At 44.3% G+C, this 26,978-nt stretch overlaps 1 protein-coding gene and 1 pseudogene across 1 annotated transcript; both read right to left on the bottom strand.

The window, feature by feature from the left end:
* Positions 1-8,268: 8,268 nt before the first annotated feature.
* BCDIN3D (BCDIN3 domain containing RNA methyltransferase) lies at positions 8,269-13,167 on the bottom strand. The gene is made up of 2 exons (XM_037030989.1): positions 12,902-13,167; positions 8,269-9,277 (listed from the first exon to the last, which is right to left on the bottom strand). Exons 1-2 carry the CDS (start codon positions 13,133-13,135, stop codon positions 8,639-8,641), a joined length of 873 nt encoding a protein of 290 aa, XP_036886884.1. The 5' UTR covers positions 13,136-13,167; the 3' UTR covers positions 8,269-8,638.
* Positions 13,168-17,193: 4,026 nt separating this feature from the next.
* LOC118976492 (eukaryotic translation initiation factor 3 subunit F-like) lies at positions 17,194-18,539 on the bottom strand (annotated as a pseudogene).
* Between the last annotated feature and the right edge of the window lie 8,439 nt (positions 18,540-26,978).

Below are 26,978 nucleotides of genomic sequence, written 5' to 3'. Positions count from 1 at the left end.
TAAAAAAGTGGTATCTTACCATTCATACTGTTCTGAACCTTACTTCTTGCTCTTAAAATATCTTGCAGACCTTTCCATATCAGCATACGTAGATCAACCTTGTTCTTTTAAACAATCGGTTAGTTGCCCATTTATGGTTGTACCATATTTTTGTTTCCTCCTGATGGGCATTCAGGTTGTTTCCAGCTTTTCACTTTTACTCACTGACTGTAATGGGTAATACTATACACACATCCTTGCATGCGTATGTGACTATATGCACAGGATAAATTCCTAGCAATGGGTTTCCTGAGTATATACAGTACATTTTGATAAATATTAATAAATTACCTTCCAAAATGGCCATGTTAATTAACATTCCCACTAACAGGATATAAGAATACCCATTTCCCCACATTCTTTCTGCAACTTTCTTGGATTTTTTTTATCACCTTATGTAGTCAAATTTATTGATATTTTCCATTATGGCTTTTGGGTTCTTTGTTATGCTTAGAAAGTACTCCAATTTTTAAAATTACCTTTTTTTCTCTAGGAAAATTACCTTTTCTTCTCTAGTAATTTTCTCTTTATTTTTAAATATTCCATCCAGGACCTACTTAAATGGCAGAGACCACTGGTATTTCCTGTGTTTGCCCCAAGCGACATCTCCATTCCAGACCACTCGGTCCTGCCTGTTCTGCAAGTGCACAGCACCCATTCCTGTGCCAAGGGTCCTTTGGCACAGGAGGGTCCTTTCTCCAGGCTCACAGGGCGTGTGTTTTCTCTCTTGTCCATCATCCCATAAGCTATATTCCTTTCAGGGACCGCTCAAACCTCATACCCTTCAGAGAGTTTTTGTGCCTATTGTAGCCACAGAATATTTTCCTTTTCTGAAGCTCACGTGATCACGTGCTATCTTGGATGTGCTTCTCCTTTTCTTCTCAACTTGAATATATTTGCTGAGTGAATGAAATCTAACCTTTGGAAGCCCAGGGTTGTTTAATCTACTTTTCCCTACGCCCTCAGCAGCTAAAAGTATGCTGGGTATGTGGGAGGAACCTGATAAAATACTTCTTGATTTGCCATAACAGTGTATGTATTAGCCCCCTGTGGCTAATGCGCATCTGAAGTGTGGCCGGTCCAAATGGAGAGGAGCCGTAAGTGTAAACGACACACCAACTTTTGAAGAGGGTGTAAAAAATAATGTAACATATCTCATGAATAGTTTTTATACTGAAGGCATGTTGAAGTACTTTTTAAATGAATATATATATATATATATATATATATAAAGATAAATGAAATTTGTAAATGTTAAAGTATATCTGGGATCATTCTCCATTCTTGTCACTGAAGAAGTTTTGTTATGCTCAGTATTGGTTCCTAAATTAGGCTGATTTGAGGATAAATAAGATGATCTTTTCTTGAAGCCTAAGAGATTCTGTCTCCAAGGGCTGTCACAGGTCATTATGCAAGCATTACCTTCTTGGTGTGTCAGGACCTGATCTTTTCTGAAAATTGATTTTAGAGAAAGAGAGGAAGGGAGGGAGGCCATGGGGGAGAGAGAGAGGGAGATAGAGAGAGAGAAAGAGGAAACACTGATTTGTTGTTTCATTCATTTACGCATCCATTCATTGATTCTTGTATGTGCCCTGACTGGGGACTGAACCCTGCAACCTTGGTGTTATCAGGCTACCTGGCCAGGGCCCAGGGCCTCGTCTTTGTGAGCACTATTCACACATCTTCTTTGAAACTAACTGCTGCAGACTTGAAATGCAACAGTTTCTCCCAAACAGGTCAGGAATCTGCTCAGCCAATAGAAATATTAGTAGGGAACAGTTAGCCAGGTTCAGATGCTGAAGCTTCTCCCAAAGTTTTAATGATTGATGATTCCTTCGTTAACCATGTGGACCGAGCCCCTGCCTACTCCTTTGGCCACTAGGGCCATTTTCTGCCATCAAGGAGGTATTTGGGACAGATGCCACTTGGCTTTTAGCCTAGTCTCATTGTAGTCAGAGCTCCTGTATTAGTTTCCTATCCCTGCTGTAACAAATCATCACAACTTAGTGGTTGAAAACAACACAAATATATTCTCTTACAGTTCTGAGGTCAGAAATCTAAAATCAAGATGCTGGGCCCTGATCAGTGTGGCTCAGTTGGTTGGGCATCGTCCCACAAAGAGAAAGGTCGCAGGTTTAATTCCTAGTCAAGGTACAGCCTGGGTTGTGGTTTGGTCCCTCATTGTGGGGTGTACTGGAGGCCACTGATCAAAGTTTTTCTCTCGGATTGATGCTTTTCTTCCTTTCTCTCCCCATCCTTTCCCTCTCTCTAAAAACAAATAAATAAAATATTTTAGAAATCAAATCAAATCAAATCAAGGTGTTGGCAGAACTGCATTTCTTCAGGATAGAATCCATTTCCCTGACTTTTCTAACTTCTGGAAGCCACTTGCATTTCTTGGCTTGTCATAGCCCTTACATCATTCCAACCTCTTGCTTCTGTCATTACATCTACTGTGGCCAAATCTCCCTTTGCCTCCCTCTTATAAGGACACTTGTTATACTTAGAGCCCATCCTGATAATCCAGATTAATCTCTCCATCGAAAAACCCTTAATCCTTAGCCAAGATCCTTAATCTATATATGTACACACTCGTAAACATCTACAAAGTCACTTTTGCTATATAAGGTAGCATTCATGAGTCCCGGAACTGGGGATATGGACATCTTGGGGGACCATTACTCAGCCTGCTGCAGCCCCACATACATTTATTCACATTGCCCTGGTGAAGGGTGGCAGGAGAGAATGCCCAGCAAGGAAGGTGGGGAGGTTTCAAAGTGTTCTTAAATTAAGATCTACAGATAAGTGGGTAAATTCAGGTCTGTAACTACTGTGATCACTCTGGATGATCATAAACTGGCCTCATTTCCATTAGCAACACTAGCTCCTTCCCAGAATTGCTTCCTTTAAAATGCTCTGCAGTGCAGAAGCTGAATTCCTTATTACTCTCTCATCCTAAAAACCAAAGTCTTAGAGATAGTAAGATGCATGTTTTCTACAGAGATCTAACTAGCCTAGTTGTTGTCTGTGGCAGGCTTGCACAATGTTAGCGCCTTGTTTCTAATGCTCTGTATTCTGCAAAATACCTTCACATCCTTTGGCTCATTTGGGCATGGGAAAAGGAAGGAGGGCTTGCTATAGCAGTTGTACAGATGAGTAAACTGAGGCCCGGGGAGGTTAAATGACTCGAACAGGGTTGTCATACAATGAGTTATGGGTAGATTTTGGTTCAAACTTGATGATCTTTCCACTGTGCTATTCCCAGGCCAAACCTGATCCCAGGGGGCTGATAAGGAGCTGACTGTTGGCCTTAGAATCCCTGCCTCCTGAGCATAGAACAGGTCGAAACACACTTTTCTAAGGTTCTACTCAGGGGTCAAAGGTAGAGGCAGATGGGAATTTCAGGAATTCAGAGGAAAGTTCGGGTTGCTGGCAAATCAAGGGTATAGTGAAGGGGTAGGTAGGACGGAGGGAGATGTAAAAGGGTCTATGTGTGCTCTGTGTGACTGCCAACTACTTTTCCAAAACACCTGTGAGGACCAAGCTTGTTTAACTGGTAGGTGGCAGCAAGGGTGCACGATTCATGTACTTGACCTACAATTAGGTCTCACTTCTGTAAGAGAAATTCTAAGAACATCAGGGAGACCTAAGAGCAGCCTGGCTGGGACTCTCGTTCCCAGGTCTGAACACGTAATCTGAGGAAGCACTAACTCTGAAGCCCGTGCTCTTTCACACCGGCTCTCCAGAGCCGCTTCCTGCTCTTAGTTTCTGTGACGTCTCAAGGCCTAGCAGGCAAGGCCCAGACTCTGCAACAACATAGCCAATGTTCAAAGCCCGATTCTGCCACTTAGTTGGCATGTGGCCTTGAGAAAATCATTTAACGTGTGTGTTTTAGGTCTCTCATATCTATAAAATGAGGATAATAGTATCTACTTCATAGGGTTGTTTCAAGGATTAAAAATTAAATTGTCTAGCATATGGTACTGTATTATTCTTTGTCTTTTTCTAAACAGACCTCTTTTAGTTCTTCCCTTTTCAGCCCTCAGCCCTAGGACCTGGTCCCCTGCTATCATACCCACTTAGTTTTGGAGTTTACTACTCATTAAATCTTAATCACTCTATATAAATGCCTTCCAGAATTTTATATTCAGTTTTGACTTCTCAAACCATCAATAATTAAGTCCTTGAAGACCAGTAGTATCCAACAGAACTTTCTGCAATGACAGCAATGCTCTGTATTTGTGCTGCCCAATAAGGTAATCACTAGTCACACATAGCTACTGTATACCTGAAATGTGGCTAGTATGACTGAGGAGCTGAAAGTTAAATATTTTATTTTAGAGAGAGGGGAAGGGAAAGAGAAAGAGAGGGTGAGAAACACTGATTGGTTGCCTTCTGTACACGCCCTGGGGGACCAAACCTGCAATCTAGGCATGTGCCCTGATGGGGAATCGAACCAGTGACCTTTTGGTTCATGGGATGACACCCGACCAATTGAGCCACACTGGCTGGGGTGAGCTGAATTTTATTGCATTTTACTTAATTTAAATAGTAAGTACCTACTGTATTAACAACATGAGTTTAGGTGCTGGATAAAGGACAAGACTATAGGTCACTGAAGGTTTTTAAGAGACAAAGAACACTCGCAGCAGGACAGATAATGGACTGGAGGACAGATGACAGAAACCCATGACAGGTGCCAGCCACATGGACAGAATAAACGTGGGACTTGCAAGTTATGGATAGAATTGGTTGTACTTGTCACTGTTTCAATGTGACTATTCAACTTGTTACTATTTCAATGAGAAAAAGTGAGGAGAGTCAACTGAGGTTTGTAGCTTGAGCAATGGGAGGGTGCCACCATTGAGACAGGATTAGGTTTAGAATGAGGGAAATGAGTTTGCTTTTGGAATATGTTGAATTTGCGGTGTCTAAGAACTATCTGGGGGATATGACTACCAAGCAGGAAAAACATTCACCTGGAACAGTGGAGGTAGGCTACCAACACATTTGGGGACTATGAGTATATAGGCAGTTATTAAAGGCAGGGAGTGGAGGAACTCACCCCAGGGAAAATACGTAGAAGAGGACCGGGTGGAACCCTAGGTGTGGTCTGTGTCTGCTTACATCAGAATCATCTAGGATGTTTGTTAAAAACAGATTCCTCATTGTGAATATATTTAATGACATGGAATTGTTCATTTAGAAATGATTAAAATGGACCTGACTGGTGCAGCTCAGTGGATTAAGCTTGGGCTGCGAATCAAAGGGTCCCAGTTCAATTCCCAGTCAGGGCACATGCCTGAGTTGCAGGCCAGGCCCCCAGTGGGGGCCATGTGAGAGGCAACCACATACTGCCATTTCTCTCACTCTCTTTCTCCCTCCTTTCTCCTCTCTCTAAAAGTAAATAAATAAAATCTAAAAATTTGTTTTCAATGGTTAAAATGGTAAATTTTATGTTAGGTATTGTACCACAATTAAAAACTGCAAAAACAAACCATACAAAAAAGATTCCTAAGTCACATTCCTGACCTGAATCACTGTTTTTGAACATGAATCCAAGATTCACCAGGTAGCTCTTACACAAATTAAAAATGGAACCAATTGCTTAAGGGATAGTGAGAAACTAAGAGATAGGCAGAAAATAAAGGAAGGAAGATATGGTGGAGAAACCAAGCATTCAAGGAGGGGTTGAGAGTGTTGACTGGTGCCACTGCACAGGAGGAAGACTGAAAAAAATTCCACAGATTTGGCATTTAGGTGGTTATTGGTGAATGGGAAGTGGGGGAGTAGAGGCTGCGGGAGTTTATTGTTTCAAAAGATTTGCTCACATTTAGTGGTAAAGATATAGAAGGAAAGATTGCATGATCTCGAAGAGATAGGACACAGGAAAAAATGGTGGTTTTGAAGGTGAGAAAGAAGTAAACCTGTTGGTGGCAGGCGGATAGGAAGGGGTCGATGAGGCCAAGGAGACGCCAAAGGGATCCTCCATAAAGCATAATTTGGGAGAGGTAGCAGAGGTTGGGATCAAGAATTTAGGCAGAGATTATTTGGTAATCACTGGGAAAGTTTAGAAGTAAAAAGGAGGCCAGATGAAGAATTTCAAGACTGAGGGCAAGAAAAGACTTCCTGACACAGCAAACAAGAATGACATTAGTTGGTGCTTAGGCCGTTTGCTTAGATTAACTGAGCAGGGGCACGTACAGTCAAGAGCTGCAGCAGGGCAGAGAGCAAAAGTCTGGAAGAGTCACTAGGATAAAAGTGACCAGGAGCAGCAGTATAAAAAGACCCCAAAATAGTACTGGAATCTAATTGAGATTGGAAAGGGCATCAACCAATGAAAGTAGCCTGCAAAAAGTAGAAAAATTAGTTTTTTTTAGATGAAGCTTTGCCCTGGCTAGTGTGGCTCAGTGGATTGAGTGCTGGCCTGAAAGCCCAATGGTCGCCTATTCAATTCCCAGTCTAGTGCACATGACTGTGTTGCTGGCCAGGTCCCCAGTAAGGGGCGCTCAAGAGGCAACCTCACAGTGATGTTTCTCTCTTTTCTCTCTCCATTCCCCTCTCTAAAAATACACAAAACCTGCCCTGGCTGGTGTAGCTCAGTGGATTGGGCGCGGGCCTGCGAACTAGAAGATCACAGTTCGATACCCAGTCAGGGCACATGCCTTGGTTGCGGGCCAGTTCCCAGCAGGGGACACACGAGAGGCAAGCATACATTGATATTTCTCTCCCTCTTTCCTTCCCTTCCCCTCTCTAAAGATAAGCAAATAAAATCTTAATAAAAATATTATAAATAAATAAAAGGTTTCAGTTCCACCCTCCCCTCCTGTAGGGACAGCAGTGGCCTCTGCTCTCTCTTGCATAAAGTTCAAATTCCTTAGCAGGAGCTTTCACCTAATTTCCCTGTCACTAAGTCCCAACATCAAACTGGTGGTCCAGATGCTCCTGTTCCCTGTTCCTTCCTCTATAACTTCAATTCAGAAAAATATAGGATTTTAGGGACTTTGAAGCTCATCAACCCAATCTCCCTTCTTAGCTAGATACTGTATTTTGCCATGTATAATGTGTACTTTTTTTGCCAACTTTTTTGCCAGGGAAAAATAAGAATGTACATTACACATGGGTAGTACTAATTCCATATCTATATAAATGTTTTTAATTCTTTTATTTATGCTTATGCACTAAAAGTGTAACTCTATAAAGCAATAATGATACCTGTATGCAAAATACCCTGGAATATGATAATCAGTTTTGTTGTACCAAATTTCTTGTACCTCGTATTTGTTCTTGTGTTTTGTAATTATTTGAATTAAAAAATTAAAACAAAATTTTTTTTTCTTGAAAGTTTGAGTAAAAAATGTGGGTGCGCATTATACACGGCAGTATGTTTTGTTTCTATCTTTTCACCAAACAGATCTTTGCCCATCTTCTACTTCTCCTGGGATTCAACTGATGGGTGTTTTAAAAATCGAAACCTAACAGACATCAGTAGTACTACCCCACAGCACTTACGGTGTAGCTATCCAATTGCAGACTGCATTCTAGGCGTGCTTCTCACACGTATTCCCACCCCACACTGGTGTGTGTCTCCCACCTCCATACTGGTGTTCTTTGGTAGAGGATGCTGCCCCAAAAGTCCAGAGTTAACTTACTCACTGGCTTGTTTTCTGTTCTGAGCTTGGGTGAGGTTTTTGCTTGAGCTGAAACTTCCTGGTTAGAGTAGGTAAAAGCAGAAGTTTCTTTTCTACCCTAGGTTCACAGGACATTCTCAACCATCCTCATCACTTTTATTATGAATAATTATATATATATATTATATACAGTCCCACTTCATTTCATTTATACTACTTGGATTTGGGGTTCATAATTAAAATAATTTATTTATTGAATTTATTGGGGTAACATTGGTTAATAAAAATTATACAGGTTTCAGGCATACAGTTCTATAATACATCATCTATATATTGTATTGTTGTGTTCATCACCCAAAGTGATGAACCATTTATCTCCCACTTTACCTCTTCTATGTCCTCCCATAATTTAAACCTTTCAAACATCTTTTAAATGTCAGCCAGTGCATATTGCCTAGGATCTGTAACTGCTGTGCTGAGCCTGGTCATGTTGGAGACTTGACTTGCTCTGGAAAGATAAGGTGTTTTTCTACCAACTCTCTCCTTTAGCCAGGCCATTGACTCTTTCAGATTGTATTGTGAGGTTTTGCCCCAAGGCATGATGAGTAGGTCCTGAAGAAGCCAGATCAGATTCAAGCGGCCCAGGGAACTGAAGCATTCTGAGGCTGCTAGCCTAGTCTTTATAGCCACCAAAAGCAGCTCCTTCACTATCCCAGAAACAGAATCATTTTCTCCAGGCCATTTCAATCCAGATAGCCCAGGACAGATGCATTCTCCTCCAGGATCATCCCAAATAATGGGGAAGAGATTCTGATTTTTTCAATTGCATCTTGGACATTTTGCCGAAAGCTTTCCCCCAGGTTTTGAAGCAGCCTAGCTGTTAAAGAGTTAAGGAGACTGAAATTAATTCTCAGGATAAAACCCTTACAGTATCTCCTTCCTGGTCTTCTCACCCTCTCACCTCACTACTACCTCCAGGATCTTAACCTGCTCCTTTCTTTCCCTTCTGTCAGTGATTCAGGGATCAAATGAGTCTCTGTGGTTTGTTTTGCCCTGAAGAGCAAAAGGCTCCGGTCCCAGCTGGTGTTGCCAAAGCAGCATACTAATTCCATGCCATGGTCCTGAGTCAAGATTTTTACAATCTGACTGGCCATATCACCTCGGATGGCAAGGGAGTGGAAATGGTCAAAGTCGTGGAGGCCCAGCTTTCGAAGACGCCTTGCAGCTGCCCGATAACACTTCCAGGGCTGTGGCTCCACAAGCAGGTAGCGGCAGAGGGAGGAGAGGTGAGCCAGGAACTCCCACAGGCCACGGTCCCCGTGGTTCAGATGAATCCACATGGTTATCGACATGCAGAAGCCAATGTCAAACACTGAACGTCCAAACTGGCTTAAGAACGAGTTCAAGAGAACTTTCCGGCTCCTTTGATTCATGAAGTCCAGGGTAATAAAAGTTAAGGCATCAGGAAAAGGGCATTCTTTTTCAGCTCGCTCCACCAGGACTGGATCTATGTCGCAGCAGAGGAGACGGAATTCTCTTGAAGCGTCTGGGACCATCTCCCCATCACGTAGGGAAAGGAAGTGTTTGTACAGAGCCACACTTAGGTCCTAGGGGAATCCAAAAGAGCTTTGTCATTGCCGCTTTCAACCAGTGAAGAAAAGAGAAACTTATCTCTTACCCTCCTATCTTTTACTGAGACAGCCTTATACTCCTGGCTTTAGAGGGTGCGAGGCTCCTAAACGATAGCTAAGGGAGGTTGCCGGAAAGATTTCCACAAAGCAGGCTCTCAGCGCCCTCCAGGGGTGACCGGCTGTAATGAATTATTTCTACGCTTTCCTGACTGACGGCAGACTGGGTAGTACAACTCAATAGATTCAGGAAAGAAACTAGCGCAGTATTTTTCAGCTTCATATGCTTGTAAATACCTTTTTGTTTTGGGGGCAGCTCAGACTCCAGGGAGGAGGAAAGGTTCCAGGGGCATAACTTGTGCTCCTTACCAGGAAGGTGAGGAATAGAGCAAGCACCATCTTACAAAAACCTGCTTCTCAGACCTGTGGTTTGGAAAGTGGGTTCCAAAAAGTCCTCACTCAGCCTTCACTCTACAGCTTTAGTTTTACTACCTGTCCTATGCTTCATCATTCTCTTCTGAGATGTATTCTGTTTTTGCATCTATGATTTTCACCAACTTACTACTTTTTTTGACTCTTAAACAAGTAACCATCTCCTTTCTCCAACTTTGACTTCTATAACCATTATTACTAACTCAAATTAATGTTGCTCTATACACTTTCTCAAGGCATTTTCCTATTCACTACTTCATTTACTCTATGTAACAATCCTGTAAGGAAAATATTTATGCCTTTGGTGCAGGTGAAGAGAATGTGGCTGGAAACAACCCAGATGTCCTATAATAGTAGTATGGATAAATAAATGTGATGTAGTCATTAAGATGGAATACTAAAAAGTAGTTAAAAATGAAGGAATTCAGCTAATTACAGCAACATGAATGACTTTCATAAACACATGTAATGCTGAAAAAAGAGCAAACCATAAAATACACAATAAACTTCATTTATATGAAATTAAAAGTGGATAAAATTAGCCCTGGCCAAGCAACTCAGTTGGCCAGAGCACTGTCTCAATAGGCCAAGGTTGCAGGCTTGATCCCTGGGGTCAGGCTACATACAATAATCAACTAATGAACGCATAGTAAGTGGAACATCAAATCAGTATTCTCTCTCAATTAAAAAAATTGAAAAAAGATAACATTAAACTTTATTGTTTAGAAGTACAAAAATAGTGAGGTATAAAGAAACAATAATAAAAGTCAGACTAGTTCTTACTTCTGTGTGGAGGGGAGCTAATGAACAGAAAAAGGTACAAAAGGTATATGGGAAACTCGTGGGCTACTGAAGATGTTTCATTCTTGACCTAGATGGTGGTCATAAAGGGGGCTGTTTTATAGTAACTCGTAAGTATAGATTTATGTTTTATGCACTTTTCTGTGTGTGGAATGGCTCACACACACACACACACACACAAACAAACAAAAAACTCCACAACTATATTTTAAAAATTATGGTCCAGAGGCTAGTGACTTTACTTGCCCCATGTCACATAGTTAGTATACAGCAAGAGTTAGGCTACATTAGATTCCTTTTTCTACACCAGGCTTCTTACTCTTCAATGGGCATACTTATTGCCTAGGAGGGATCTTGTTAAAATAAATGCTGATTTAGCAAATCTGGAGTGGGGGCTGTGATTCTGTATTTCTAATAAGCTTCCATGTATTTACTTCTTTGCTGTCTCCCTCCTCCTATCTGATCTTGGGTGTGCCCCATGTTTGACCAGTCATTTTGTCATATCAGTCCTTCCCCTCACCACATCTCTTCATCCTCTCCATCCTTGATTCTACAATCCTAGAGTCCCCTGGAAGCTTAAAAAAGAAAATACAGAATCAAGGGTTTAACATCCCAAGATCCTGATCTAGTAGGTCTAGAGTGGGGCCTAGGAGTTTTTAAAGTTTAAACAAAGCACACCATAAATTATGGTGCATCTGTACAATAAAATATTATAAAGCTGCTGAAAAAGAATGCAGCAACATGAGTGACCTTCAATTATTAAATAAAAAGCAAGGTGAAATACAATATACAGATGATGTATTATAGAATTGTACACCTGAATCCTATATAATTTTATTTATTTATTTTTAAAGATTTTATTTATTTTTAGAGGGAGGAAGAGAAGGATAGAAACATCAGTGTGTGGTTGCCTCTTGCACACTTGCACCAGGGACCTGGCTGGCAACCCAGGCATGTGCCCTGACTGGGAATCGAACCTGCAACCCTTTGGTTTGCAGGCCAGAACTCAATCCACTGAGCTACACCAGCCAGGGTTCAAATTCTATATTTTATTAACCCATGTTACCCCAGTAAACTCAATAAAAAAGAAACAAAGAAAAGCAGGGTGCAAAATATTGTACTACCATTTGTAAAACTAAAAGAGAGGAGGTATTTATACATACATCAATGCTTACATACACACAGGATGCATAGCCAAGAAGTTATGAATGGCATTAGCCTCTGTGTAGGGAAAAGGAAGATTCAGAGCCAGTAGAGACTTGCTCCCTGAATGTACAACCAGGTTTGGGAACCACCGCCCTTATTAATTACAAGTATGTCCTTGCCTCTAACACACACACACAAACACACACACACACACACACTCCTGTCAACTTTAAAATCTCCTATGGTTTCCTAATGCCTTTCATAAAATCCCAAGCCTTAAACCCAGTCTTTTTTATATTGCTTTCCCCCTCTGACTTCCTATATCATCATAATGGAGAAATGTTTCCAGGGGACAACCAGATACCCACCTATTTGCTAATTCCAGCTTTGAGTTTGTATCCAAAAGTCCCTCTCCCCTTTATCAGCTGTGTCTCTATAGCCTTCAGCCCTTCACCAAAATCTCTTTTGTGGGTGACCAGCAACACAACAAAATTCTCCCAACCTCTGCCACTCTTGGAGGTGGAGTATGAAGCGTTTGGTGTCAGAGACATTTCGCTATTTTGCACGTGATTTAACTGTAACCGTTACTCATCTAAGAATACCTTTTCAGTAAGACAGCACAGCAATGCCTCCCTCCACTAGGATGCTGTATTTTTCCTTCTCACCCCTCTCTACACTGTGTAGAGACACTACAACACTACACCTTTACTCCGTAAACTCACTGCTTTTAAAATAAATATCAACTTGACTCCAGGGTGTCCTGAACCACTGAGCACATGAATCTTAATTCCAGGCACCATTCAGTCACCTCTGGCTCATCTCTTCCAGTAAACCTATCCCACCCCCATGCTCCCAAAAACAGGTCTCTGGAAGACCCCTCTACCCAGCCACGGGCTTCTCTGGCACACGGGCTTCTGGCAGGAGGCAAACGCCGGAGGCCCAGGCACGATGAATCTCCCCACCCCCGGTTTGGCCTCCAGGTGGCGAACGCGGAGGCCGAGACGCAGAAATTCGAAACGTAGCTAGATATTCTGCCACAAGATTCCTGACAGATGGTGGCGGGACCCTGGAGAGCAGCTAGTAGCAGCACGGAGTCTATCAACACTACACCTTTAAGCTCATTTTGGGAAAGCTGTGATGTCAAGCCCAGGCCAGAATCCCAGTGGATAAGGAGGCAGCCAACTGCTGGACTCCCGGATCTCCGATCCTTCCCCTGTCACTCACCCCGGAGTTACAACCCACGTCTAGCCCCAGAATGGGCTTCGTCTCGGGACCCTGAGGGAAGAGCTGGCTAAGCAGCTCCGGAGGCAGGAGGCGGAGCCGTTGCTCTGGAGAGTGGAAGCGGGAATAGTGAGGGAAATTTCCAAACGGGGCGGCCCCGGGTTCCAGAGCTCGCGGTTTCTCTTCCACCGCGGCCTCCTCTATGCTTCCGGCGTCCAGTCTCGCGGACGCCGCCATTACCTTGGTCTGGCCCCTGGGTCCCCGCGGAACCGGAAGTCGGGAACCTGCGGCCGTGGAGACAGTGCGCCTGCGCCGATTGGCCTAGGCCAGTGGACCAGAAGGCGGTGTTTGCTGAGCGAACGCTGACACCCAGCGTTGGCTTTCGGTTAAGCGTTCTCACCTAAACTGGGAAGTGGTTGGTAACATTATCACATTTTACACGTCAGAAAACAAGAACAGAGAGGTTAAGTGACTTTCCCAAGCTGACATAGTTTCAGCTTGGACTATCCAGAATGAGGAGCTCGTTGGGATCTTGGAAGTCAATTTTGATCCAACTTTCTTCCTTTACAAATGGATAAAGTGAGAGACAGAGAATAGAAGTCACTTGTCCAGGGTCACACAGCAAAACTGTGACATAGGAATCTGCACTTGGTTTATCCCGTGATTCCAGGAAAGGGTAGCCAGGAATCATGGAATTTGAGGTGCCAAAAGACCCAAATGGCCATGCCTGCCAGATGGGACAGGTGGGCAGGGCAGGGGTAGACTGTGAGCTTCTTGAGAGGCAAGGACTATGCCTTAGGAGCCAGTGCTTAAGAGTGCTTACCCGATGTCAGACACTTTTCTAGGCCCTTTAACCAATCCTCACACCAACTATGGGAGAAAGAACCATACATATAATCCCTTTTATGTAGATAAGGACACTGGGGCACAAGGAAGTTAGTAACTTGCCCAAGGTCACACAGTTAGAAATGGTTGCACCAGAATTTGATCCCAGGCAGTCTGGCTTCAGAGGGCATACATGCAACCATTAAGTTATTCACAGCCTTGAATGGCCATGCCAACCACAATGCTTGGGCCAGAGATGCTCAAATATTTGTTGAATGAAAACTCAATGTCAATAAATGCTGCTGGGAAAACTGGTTATACACATGAAGAAGAATGAAAGTAGACCCTTATCTTACACAAAAATGAACTCAAAACAGATTAACAACTTAAACATGAGACCTGAAACTTTATCACTGCTAGAAAAAAAACAAAAACAAAAACAGGGAAAGTCTTCACAACATTGATCTTGGCAACCAGTTCATATACATGAAAACAAAAGGACAGACAAGAAAAACAAAAATAGAGAATTGAGACTACATCAAGCTAAAAAGCTTATGTACAGCAAAGGCAACCACTGAGAAAGTGAAAAAGCAACCTACAGAATGGAAGAACATTTTTGCAAAGCATATATCTGATAAGGGATTAATTTCCTAAATATATAAGGAACTCCTATAACTCAATAGCAAAAAAAAAACCCTAATAAAATGATTTTTAAATGGTCAACGAACTTGAATGGACATTTCTCCAAAGGAAGACATGCAAATGGACACCAGGTATATGTAGAGACGCTCAATGTCAGTAATCATCTAGGAAATGAAAATTGAAACCACAATGAAATGTCACCTCACATCTGTTAGGATGGCTGTTATAAAAACAACAAAAGACAAGTGTTGGCAGGATGTGGAGAAAACCGTTGCATGCTATTGGTAGGAATGTAAAATGGTGCAACCACTATAGAAAATAGTATGGAGTTTCCTTAAAAAATTAAAAATAGAACCCCAATATGATCCAGCAATCTTATTTTTGGATATTTATCCGAAAGCATTGAAATCAGGATGTCAAAGAGATATTAGCACTTCCTGTTCATTGCAACATTATTCACAATTAGCCAATATGTGGAAACAAATGTCTATCAACAGATGGACAGATTTTAAAATGTGTTATACACGTACAATGGAATATTATACATTTCAAAAAAGAAGGAAATCCTGCCATTTATGAAGACATGGATAAACCTTGAGAATATTATCCTGAGTAAAACAAGTCAGTCATGGAAGGACAAATACTGTACGATTCCACTTACATAAAGGTGTTTAAAATAGTCCAACTCACAGAATAGAAGAATAGGATGGCAGTTGCCAGGTGCTGGAGGAGAGGGAAAGGGAGAGGGGCTAATCAAGACATAAACTTCAATTATGCAAGATGAATAAGTTTCATGAGAACTGTACACTATGCCTATGGAAAACAAACTTGTACTGTATAGTAAAAAATATGTTAAGAGGGCAACTCTTATGTTAAATGTTCTTACCACAGCGAAATTAAATTTTTTTTAAAAAAGCAAATTTAATAAACGATGCAAGGGATTAACTTCCCTGGTGACTAAAGCCAGATCTGTTTTGCAAAAACAAAAATGGAAGGGAGAAAGGACCCAAACTGAAACAGACACACTGGAGAGGAGCTGGGCAGAATGTGGGCTGAGCTGGAGAAAGGAAAAAGCAGAGCTGGTAAGGAGCAAAACTCAGGGGTCAGCCTACGTAGCAGGTTCAAGTCAGAAGCCAGGATGACCCAGAATCTCCAACAGGTTCAGCCAAGGGTCAGCAGAGTTGTGCTGACCTCTCCCTACCTGAGCAACCATCTTAAAGAGGCTTTCTGATTCTCGAGACCAGCGATTTGCTGAACTTCTAAGGGACCATGAACTCTGCAGACAGTGACATCAAGATAAAAATAGTCCCTGACTCTTTTCCTCCCAGTTTTTACTTCATACTTTGATCACTGCCTGATCTGTTTGAGGACATAAATTAATGACCAAAAGTCACAGTGGAACTGAATAAACTGCAGTACTCTGCACAACTTTCCTCAGGGGGGAAAAGGGGTGGGCGGGGGTGGGGAAGGGGGAACAGCGGCACTAGCACCGTTTCTGTTCCCAGTGTTTGACAGCTGAGGGCGAACTGTGCTTACTCCTTTTTGTCACTAGACGATGCTGCTGTGAACATTTCGAAACACCTAAATATCAAGGAGCTGGAATCACCTTGCTTATTAGTAAACACTGTTTTTGTTTCCTTGTTTAAACAATGTATATATATAATTTGCCAATAAAGAGTTTAATTTCATTAAACTCTTTAATGAAATTAAAGGAAGGACACTGGCATGTTTTTAAATTCTCAAAACACTGTTCATCAGGAAGAAGGGGGAAAAAAGGCAACAGGCCTGCATGGTAAAAAGCAGGTGTCTCCTGACCCTGGGATCCTTGAGAAGCAAAGATAGGGGGGCGCCTGGTAGTGTTACTAGGAACCTAAAATGCCTCAGAGGTGAGCCCATGAAGAAGCATTTTAGTTTGACCCACTTTGGTGACTTTTTGAACCTGTACCCGGTTTTCAGAGCCCGATGGGTCCAGATAACCGGACAGTACTCAGCTCCTGGGTCTGGGGCCTAAGAAGTCAGTCGCAACACCTGAAATAGCCGCAGCAGCAGCAGCACCTGAGAGCGTGCTCTGCACTGTAGCGGCGGGTTCTCTAGAGCCCACCGCTTACACGATTGTGGGTGTGGGGGTGGGGCTTAAAGAAAAAATCGCAAACATAAGATTAATGTTAAAGCGAATAGCATTTATTTATAGTAAGAACATAAATTACAACAAATGACATATTTTTTACTTACTGATTTTATGGGGGAGGAAAGAGAGATGTTGATTTGTTGTTCCACTTATTGATGCATTCATTGGTTGATTCTTGTCTGTGCCCTGAGCCGGGAGTGAGCCTGCAACCTTGAGTATCTATCGGGACAATGCACTAATGAACTGAGCTACCAGTTTGTTAGCCAGGGGAACAATTTACACATTAAAAAAAGCTGACAAATACCACAAATATCATAGAAAATTCCCATACTCAAATATTAATTTTTGGCTGTTTGCTCTTTGATTGCTTTTTTATATGACAACATTTTGATAGTAGTACTCCTTTATAGAGAGGACTACAAAGGTAATTCAGACTTTTCTTAGCACAGTGGGTCAGATTTCTTTTATTTTTTGATTGTTTAGGAAAGTTTCTTTCGGGTTCACAGTTTGTTTTTGGCAATATCATGTAAATATTTGGGTTTGTCACCAAACTGGGAACACCCTTGATCAAAATTTCTTTTCTCTGTGAGCTATAAGATTCCACAGCATTTCAAATTTTGTTGTGCAGGGACTAATCTTAAATGACTCTTAAAATTTTTTTTTATTTACAAAAGATGGGCTACATGCATTCAGAGTCCCAGCAGTTGACCCTATCGGTGTGACTCAAACCACAAGAAGCCATCCCCACTTCATTCTGAGTCCTAGGGTGGGGGCGGGGGGGTGCAGAGCGGAAGGAGCGCTGCTGGGGCCCATTTACACGTCCACAGGCTTCTCACTGAGGGCGCCCTGTGACTGTGTGAGCCTGGCCAGGCAGGTCCCCATCTGCAGGGCATTAATGTTGCTGGTGACCATGGTCTCAAAGTCATCAGAAACTACCCTGGGCACGCGGGTAACCAGACTCATCAAGGAGGGGCCCACAGTACGGTCGGCTGACACCTGTCCAGTCCGTACACTTCTGCAGCTGGGACACGGCGTCAGGGCCGGCTGTGTCAGGGCCTGCTGGGGGAGCGCTGGTGACTGGGCTGCTTGCTGCGGATCCCTGAGAGTACAACACCCGGTTGGGCCTAAAACGGGTCTTCACGGTCAGGGCAACTCCAATGTGTTCAGGGTCAAAATACGCATGTTTCACTGTCGGAGGTGTGAATATCGCCCCCACGGTCCCCTCACGGACACCCGTTAAAGTGCTGACATAAGCCTAAAGCCCACGCGACCATTCTGGAGGCTCGCGTCCCCAGTGAGGTGAGTGGGGCTGGGGCTTCCAGGCTGCAGTGCTCCCGGGTCAGCAGCGCGCTCCGTGGCGTCGCGGCCTGCAGCGTGCCAGCCCAGGAGGTGCTCATTCGAGGAGCTCAGCTTTCTTGTCCAGGTCGCCATACATGTTCTTAGCAAATTCCATGTTAGCAGCCCGTCTTCTGAACTCATTGTGAGGCACTGGAAAACAGCCTGGTGACTTCCGCCGAGTGCTTGTCAGTGGTTCCCAGCAGAGTTCCGATGGTTGCGTCGCTCGTAGCTGTCCACGATGGAGGCCAAAAGGACCGGGTGCAGCCGGACCACACGGCCCCAGGAAGGGACCTGGTAGAGCAGGACCAGCCAGCAACTGCGCGGGGGTCTGCGCGGGGGGGGGGGGGGGGGGGGGGGACGGGGTTAGGGGGAGGCGGCTGGCGCTGAGGCCCAGCCCGGCCAGGAGCCCAGAGCCCAGAGGTCGCCTCCGCTGCACTGCCGCCGGGTCTGGGCATGAGGCTGACACTGGAGGTGGAGCTGGGACCGGCGCTGGAACTGGGGCCGAGGCTGGAACTGAGGTTGGGGCCAGGTCTGGGGCTGAGGCTTGGGGCCAAGGGGCAGGAGTGGCCGCAGGAATACTCACCGGTACTGCTGGTGTGGACATCTTGTCAAGAGAGAACTTGACACTCTTTGAACTGACTACGTTTACTAGTCGATTTGTCTTTGATTGGCACGGAACGTTTGACCTCCTCCGTTTCTGAACTGGACCGGTCCACCTCCTTAGGCAACCTGGTGGCGCCCCCATTCCCGGAAGTCACCGTACTGGTGCCGAAGTCATCATTCTGGTGCGGACACCTGGTGGGCACAGCGCACTGCAGCCCAGAACTCCTGGGCTCCAGCGATCCTCCTGCCTCAGTCTCCCGAGTAGCTCAGCCCTCGCGCCTGGCCCAATTGGTCTCCGAAAACCTCATTAGAAGTGATGTTTTATGAGTTTTTAATTATCTGTGTCCGTATCAGTTATTTAAGTCAAGTCATCAAACGTTGTAAAAGGATTGGAATTCTGATACATTGTATTTTGAACAGTTCGCATCGAAAAAGAAAAGACTGAATAATACATTTGTAATGGTATATACACTGTTACCGAGTATATTGGCAACAGGACAAAACTTCTCTGTATTGGATGTCAACATGGAGAGAAACCTTTTTGCTTATATTTTTGCACAGCTGATGATCGGAAGAATTTTCCTCAGATTGCTTCTGGCTTTGTATATTTTTAAAGCGTGACTCTCCTTCAGTCCCTTATACTCCTGGTACAAGGTGCTGTAGGAAATGCTTATATCTGGATTTGAACTTTGGCCTTGCACTTACAAATTGCAATTCCAGGTGAGTTAGCAATATAGGCAGATAAGAGATTTCTGGAGCTATCCCTTCATCTGGGCTGTGGGTCAGAGCTCAGCTACATGTGGAAGTAACTATAAACCACATGAATAGATACCAAATGTAATGTGTCCCAACTAAACTTCCCCTCAGCTGGATTCTGAAAACCCCTACGGCCATTCCGGTGCTGTCTAACACAAAGGGAAATGGGAAGGAGAGGAACTGAAGTGGAAATAGGAAGCAGCCTTGACCAACTACAGTTAAAATATCTTACTTTTTCAAATTTTATGAAAACCTTTTGAACAAAATTCTAAGGCCTCAGAAGGGGGATCCTGAAGCACAAGCTTTATTAGCTCCACAGTAAATCCACCTCTGTCCTGCACAAAACTTGTACCCAAGCACAGTTAAAATTAAGGAGTGGAATTGGAAATATCCAAGATAGGGGTGATTCACATGTATGGCGGCTCCTGCGGCCTCCCAAGGAAGCTCCTGCAACGGTCAGCCTGGCCCGAGGTCCATCCTGTCCTCCCCTCCCCCCATGCCCTTCTCTGGTCGCGCTTCAGAGTCTCTGCTCCGTTCCTGCCTCACTCACTGCCTACAGCTGGAGCTGGGGGGCCTCAGACTGAGCATTAAGCACGAACTTGTGCTCACTTTAAGATGTTAAATCTATCTTCTGACATAAGCAGTGCTCTAACAAGGGGCTCATGCCTGGACTTTTGAAACACAGCCCATCTCTACATGGAGAATCTCCTCTTTATTGTAATTAAAAAATTCTGCAATTAGTCCTTGTAGAGTTTGAAACCACATACTTTATAGATGGAGTGTTATGGCGGAAAGGCAACCATTCTAAACCCCTCATTTTCAGACGAGGAAACGGAGACCCAGGAGGTAAAGGCAGTTTCTTCAAATATGGAGTCAAATTAGTCAGGGTAGGCCAAGTGCTATAACAGACAACCTCCAAATCTCAATAAAGGTTTATTTCTCCCTTGTGTCACAGTCCAGTGTGGGTCAGTGAGGGAGGAAGGAAAGACCCTCTGCTTCTCAGAGACTTTGTGAACTCACTTAGATGTTCTGCCTTTCCTAGAGGCCCTGGTGTTCTTGAGTGAATCCTCTTTATCTGGCTGCAGATGAGGGAGGAGAGAGGCTGGAGAATCTCAAGTGATGATTTTGGGGCTGAGTCCAGAACACGCATTCCTTGTTTTCACACATATTCCACTGGCCAGAACTCAGCCCCCTGGCCCACCCGGATGTAAGAGGGGTAGGGAACCCAGCAATGTGTCCAGGAAGAAAAAACGCATGGGTTTGGGAGAAAACTAATTAGTCTCTGTCCAGGGTGAGTGGGAGAGGAGAGAGAGAGAGTGAATATTTGCAGAATATAGGCCAGAAGATTGGAGCTGGGTTTTTGTACATCGATTCATTAAATAGGATATAGGCTTCAGATTTTCCTTGTTCACATATTGGTTTTTTTTTTTTGGCCTGAATCCCAAATGGAAGATAAAATGGAAATAAGGATATTTCTCATCCTCTGTCTCTCCACAAGATATGCTTTAGACTCCAAGGGATGCATAAAGCTAAATGTTTACCTTTATTAATTACTGATGAGATGAAGAATATGCGTGAAGACCTTTTAGAAGACTTTCTGTAGCCTGCCCGCCCCAATCCAAACCATTTTCTTGTCCCGTTTAAAATCCCATAGGATCTGCAGATTACTGACAGCTAATTCCCTCCTCTATTTTCAGACAGAAAATAGGTGGACAAAATCCTCTCCTCCTCTTCTCCCCTCTGAAATTGATCATTTTTATTATATCAGTCAGGGTTCTTGGTTGACGAACAGAAATGGAGGAAAGAAGGCAGAGATAGAAAATAGAGGACAAAAGATAGAGACCAGCCTAGAAGGGAAGTTCTGATATCTAAATAACAGAACTTCCAGAAAGAGAAAGCACGAGGAATTATCAAACTATTTGTCAAAGAACTAGCAAAGGAATAATTCGTGAAAATTTCACAGAATTCAAAGGTATCTTTATAATGGATAAAAGTAGTTCTACAACAAGACATAACATGGTAAAATTTTAGAACACTGACAAGAAAAAAAAAAGACATATTTCCAGACAGATTCAAACCAAAATATTAAATCCACAGGATCAAGAATCACAATGGCACTGAACCACAAGAGCCACACTGGCACCCGGAAGGCAATGAAACAATGCCTTAAAGATTCTGAAGGAAAGCTCTTTCTGATCTTTCATTCTATATATAAACAATGAAGTGTAAAGACACAGTGAAGACATTTTTCAGACAAGCAAGAAGCCCAAAACATTATCTCCCATGAACTCTTTCTGGAAAGCACTTTTACCAAAACAAGGTGGAAAACCAAAAAAGTGAAGTTGATGGGATCCAGAACGCAGGTTTACAACAGAGGAGAGTGGTGAGGGAATCCCAGGAGACCCCGGAAGCTTCCTGGACAGTAGCCGCCAGCAGATCTTCAGAGTGAACAGCACAGGTGAGAGAAGGCAGGAGATTCTGGGAAGATGGTGTCAACATGAGGAAACTGATAGAACATCTAATGTACTCAAATATATTGAGAGGACATCTACCCACTTAGAGGAGGGCTAAGAAAAAAGATATCAGTAAAAACACAGAAAAATGAAGCAAATGAACAAACAACTAACAACCGCAATTGACCTTCAGAAAAGCAAACTATTGTGCAAGAAAGGAAAAGCAACCATTGTATATGACATAGCTTAGTGGTCAACAGAATTCACAGTCTTAATAATGTAAACATTGAATATTGATCAATCTGCACTTATGGGTTCACCAAATCAGAAGGATCCAGGGGTTGGGGTGAAGAGAAGAATGTGAGTGTGTGTGTCTGTGAACACTTAATTTCCAATTTCCATCTCTTTCCTAAATTTTTTATAAGATTATCTCTAGAGAGACGGAAAGAGAGGGAGAAGGAATGGGAGAGAAACTTTGGTTGGTTGCTTCTTGCACTCGCCCTTGACCAGGGACTGAGCTGTAACCTAGACCTGTGCCCTGACCGGAAATCAAACCCCATGACCTTTTGCTTTGCGAGACAACACCCAGCCAACTGAGCCACACTGGTCAGGCCAGTCAGGCTTCATCCGTTTTGTTTTTAATCTCTTCTGATTTTTTCTCTGACTGACATTTTTTTAAAATCTTTTTTAAAAGATTTTATTTATTTATAGAGGGGAAGGGAAGGAGAGAGGGAGAGAAACATCAATGTATGGTTGCCTCTTGTGCGTCCCCTGCTGGGAACTGGCCTGCAACCCAGGCATGTGCCCCGACTGGGAATTGCACCAAGGTTGTTTGGTGTGCAGGCCCGCGCTCAATCCACTGAGCTACACCAGCCAGGGCTCTGGCTGACCTTTTATTTTTTTCTTGAAACTAATGCATTTTCCCAAACTTTCAATAATGTACATGTATTAGGGTTTTTAAAGATTTTATTTATTTATATTTAGAGAGAGGGGAACAGGAGGAGGAAGAGAGGGACAGAAACATCTATGTGTGGTTGCCTCTCCTGAGTCCCCTGCTGGGATCTAGCCCACAACCCAGGCGTGTGCCCTGACTGGGAATCAAACTAGTGGCCCTTTGGTTCCCAAGCTGGCATTCAATCCACTGAGCCACACCAGCCAGGGCCAATATTGCAGTTTTTGACTTACTATGAACTTGTTGAAGGAAGTGACCATGTCTCATCTTTGTATCCCTAGCATTGTGCTGGAAGCTAAATAAATGCCTCCTAAATGAATGAATGTTTGTTTTATAAAGAAGGAATAGGTTTTCAGCAATATATGATTTTATACAGAAGACAAATTAAATTAAGATTCAGGAAATGATATTCGATGTGCCAGGTTTGTGCCAAGAGCCTTAAAATTTTAATTTTCTAATTCTATTATTATTTTTATATTCATTAGTTGATATTTTACTTAAGGAAGAGCCATAAAGTACTTTAGAAAATATTGTATTTATTTATTTTTAGAGAGGGGGAAGGGAGGGAGAGAAACATCAATGTGTGGTTGCTTCTCATGCCCCCCACTACTGGGGACCTGGCCTGCAACAGATGTGCCCTGACTGGGAATCAAACTGGTGAGCATTTGGATCACAGGCCAACGTTCAATCCACTGAGCCACACCAGCCAGGGCATAAAATACTTTTAAAAAATTTAAAAATGTGATTATACTCTGCGTAATACTTTCTAATTTGCTTTTTGATTTACAATTATGCAATATTGTGATGCTATATAAATATTTACCCATATCATAATTTTTAATGACTGCTTAGTATTTCATGGAATAAGAGTTATCGCAATTTGTTAAACAGTCCTTTATTGTTTAATATTGATCTTTATAAATAGTAACACTTATGTTTCCAAAATGTCACTCTCATGAACACTACTTCAATGGATAGCCTTGTATTCTTTTGGCATTTGTCCAATTATTCACTTAGGATAAGTATCTAGTATCTGTTCTGGGCCAAACAGTGTCTGCTCCAAAAAGTCACTTGATACTATTGCTGAACTGTCTTCCACAGTTGTTTCCCAAACACAGATCTAATCTTGTCACTCCTCTACTTAATCATCTCCCGAGTGCTCACTGCCTGCAGACTCGAGCTCCGCCTCCCCGTGTGCCACCTACCTCAGAGGGCTTGCCATCCCTCCACACAGCATAACACCCCATACCTCCAGGCCTTCGTTCAAGCTGTTCCCCTCGTCGGAAAGGCCCTCTTCTCCCTTGTCTGTGTGACTAAAATTTGCTCATCCTTTGAGACCCAGCTCAAAGGCCTCTCCGAGAAGCCTTTTCTAACCCCCATCTAACTATACACTAGCACAGCACTTATCACATTATAGTTCCTTCCGTGTCATCTCCGCACTGCTGTGCTGAGTTTCTTGAGGACGGGGTCCTGTCTTACGGTAGGACAGGACATTATGTGTTGTTTTTGCCTACTTGACATTCCACTTTCTGCTGGAAGCCATACTTTGATTTCCCTTTGGAGAAATATCCCTCACCTCCCTCATTCTCATCAATGAATGTGGCTCCAGGGTGAATATCTGACCTAGGCCCAGTCAGTCGCTGCATATCACCGCAGTACCATGGCGACTGGTCCAGTGGAGAGCTCCTGAACCAGGAAGAATCCGCCAGGGTCAACCAGGCATTCTGCTGGACTTGCTGGGCCAGAGAACTCTTGGAACTCACACTATGGCACTTTCGTCACATTCCACTTGTCAAGAACTCATGGCCATTGTTTTAAACTGCTTCATTCAACACTCTGGCCACATGCAAAATCTATTCAACCCCTTCCGAAGACCCCCAAAAGTTCATCCCATTACAGCATCGGGCTCAGGCTCAAGGTCCAGAATTACACCCAAACCAAGTCTGTGCGTTTGAGGCTCTTCGGATTTGAGTCCTTGGCTATTTTCAACCTAAAGACTCCAGAACGAGAAAGACAAGTTACTGACCTCCACTCCACAACACACAAGCACTCACGGCACACACACATGCAGGTGCACACCCCCAGGACAGGCAGAGGACAGCCGACAGAGGTCTGGTTCAGAGGGAGGAAATGAGAGGCCCACAGCAGACACAGGACAGAGCAATTCTGAACTCTCGGGGAAACTTTCCAGGAACAACAAGGCTTTCCTTCTAGAGAAACAAATTTTGGGTCAAGATAATAATCTAAGGAACTGTCCGCAAAGGAGCAGGCTCCCCTGGAAGGGCCCCGGCAGGAGGAGCCTCGCGTGCGGCTGTGACAGATGCCAGCTCCATGGGATTCCTTTCAGCTCTGGGGCCCCAAGAGCCTCTGCAAAGGAGGAGCGGTGTCCCTCTTCTACATAAATGTGGAGAGTTAACTCACACTTAACTACGTTGGGAGTAACAGCTCTGGTGTGAGTCTTTCACGAGTAATCCAGTTAAACCTCACGCAGACTCCCTGAGCCATCTGAGGCAACAAGCCAAAGGCGAGCAAAGGAAGCAGCTCAGGTGTCAAACTTACTTTTATTCTTATCTCCGGTCAGTCACAGGCAGGCAAGTTGAGTCCTGGGAAGGACAGCACTTGTGTCTGAGGATGCGTGTCTGTCCTCAGGCACTGGGAGGAAGCTCCAGAGTGGGGTGGCGCACAGGTGGTCTACAGCAGACAGGTAAACAAGGTCCAGATATACGGCAATGGTTGGACTAAAGGGAAAGCTGGAAGCTGATGAGAGGTCTGGAGAGGTCGGCGAAGAGCGGGTAATGGAAGCCTGCGCACAACCCCTGCCGGGGTGGGGAGCCCTCTGCTTCTCCGCAGCAGCACCAGGCGCTGCTTTTCCTCAGGCAGCCACCAAGGGGCAGCAAAGTGCTGGTGTGAAATCCCAGCCCAGCGGGAGAGGGAACGGACCAGGGACTGGGTTCCAGGTGGGCCCAAGAGAGAGAGGCGGAGCCTTTTGGAGGGTGTCAGTCTGATCCCGACTCTCCTGGGAAGAACGGCAAGCGGAGGATAGAAGAACCATTCCCGGGTCTTCCCCAGGTGGTACAGAACCAGGCGAGCAGCGGTCCAGGGACTTGCATGCGCCTCCTTGGTCCCCAATCTGCAATCTCCAGGACGGGATCCCTTGGCCTGCCTTCCCTTCTGCTGGAGACCTCTGACCTCACATCACAGATGGTCGGATTCCTGGCTGCCTCTAGCTTTATGAAATCCAACCTACCTCTTCCTGGGCCCAGTCCCACCCGTGCCAAAAATGTGAGGGGCCGGTAGGTCCCCTCCTTCTCTGCAGCTTGTGACACCTGCCCATTTTAGGTTTCTCAGGTTTCTCATAATCTTGCATTCCTGTTTCCTTGCCCTTCCTCCTTCCAAGACCCATCCAGGTGTTCCTGGGGCTCCTCAGGGCCTGGGTGCAGGCAGAATGCCAGGACTCAGCTTGGCTCTGCTGCCAGATCAGTGTGCCCTGGGCCCCTCTAAGGACCCAGAGTGGGAGACTCCACAACATACTCAGCTTCCTGGTGGTCTGGAGTTGCCCCTTCATGCGGTTTATTGCCAAAGACTTGCCTCCTTATTCACCCCCACCTCCCAGCTTTTGGAGCTGGCTTCAGATAAGCTTCTCAAGTCCCGGTTTCTGCATAAACTGTCCTAGGAAGAAGAGGGCTTGGGGGAGAGATTCTGAGGAGCCAGACCAAGGCCTAAGCTGAGAGTGGCAGGGCAAAGGGGATGAGTCCTGACTCCTCAGAACTGGGCCAAAAGATGAAATCGGAGAGGAGCAGAAGGGGCAATTGGAGGAGGGGAGTTAGTGGAATTAAGTGGTCTGGTGCCTCTCCTGTGTCGCCCTGGACAGGGTCTCCCTTCTTGCTGATAGCAAAAGTGAATCACATAGCAAGAAACACTCACCTAATACCATGAGGCAGTGAGCCTGGGAATCAGACACCAGAACCCAGCTTCCCAGCCTGTATCCAGAACACAGAAACCATGGAGCACAATGCTGGTAGTGGGAGAGGAGATGGAGGGGCCAGGGCTGTCACCAAGGACAACAAATCCCTAGTGACACCAGAGCCTGACCACTGAGCAGCCTCATTCCAGGCCCACCCAGTCTGTTAGCTATGCTACCTCGGGCTCATTACCAAGCCCCCTGACCACCTCCACCAGGGGATGTGTGAGCACCACCGTTGCAGGATTGTTGAAAGGGACTGACTCATTGAGGACGACACACAGTAGGCATCGCACCCATGCTCACAATTACCTTCACCTCACACACAAACACCACTACCACTTCTCTGCCCATCTCTTCAAATACCCAAGATGGAAACTTTAAATCCTTCAGCAATATTTATTTTATTTAATTTTATTTAT

This window comes from Sturnira hondurensis, unplaced genomic scaffold (genome assembly GCF_014824575.4).
Source record: "Sturnira hondurensis isolate 20B ecotype Veracruz unplaced genomic scaffold, ASM1482457v3 Scaffold0020903, whole genome shotgun sequence".
Classification (NCBI taxonomy): Eukaryota; Metazoa; Chordata; class Mammalia; order Chiroptera; family Phyllostomidae; genus Sturnira; species Sturnira hondurensis.
The sequence above is the reverse complement of the archived record's forward strand: the minus strand, read 5'-3'. Positions and strand labels throughout refer to the sequence as shown.

Bases quoted from the DNA above. Each gene is read 5' to 3' on its own strand.
- BCDIN3D (XM_037030989.1), bottom strand. From the start codon at position 13,135: ATGGCGGCGTCCGCGAGACTGGACGCCGGAAGCATAGAGGAGGCCGCG. The intron at 9,278-12,901 runs GTGAGTGACAGG...GGATTCCCCTAG, and splicing joins ACGTGGGTTGTAACTCCGGG to GACCTAAGTGTGGCTCTGTA.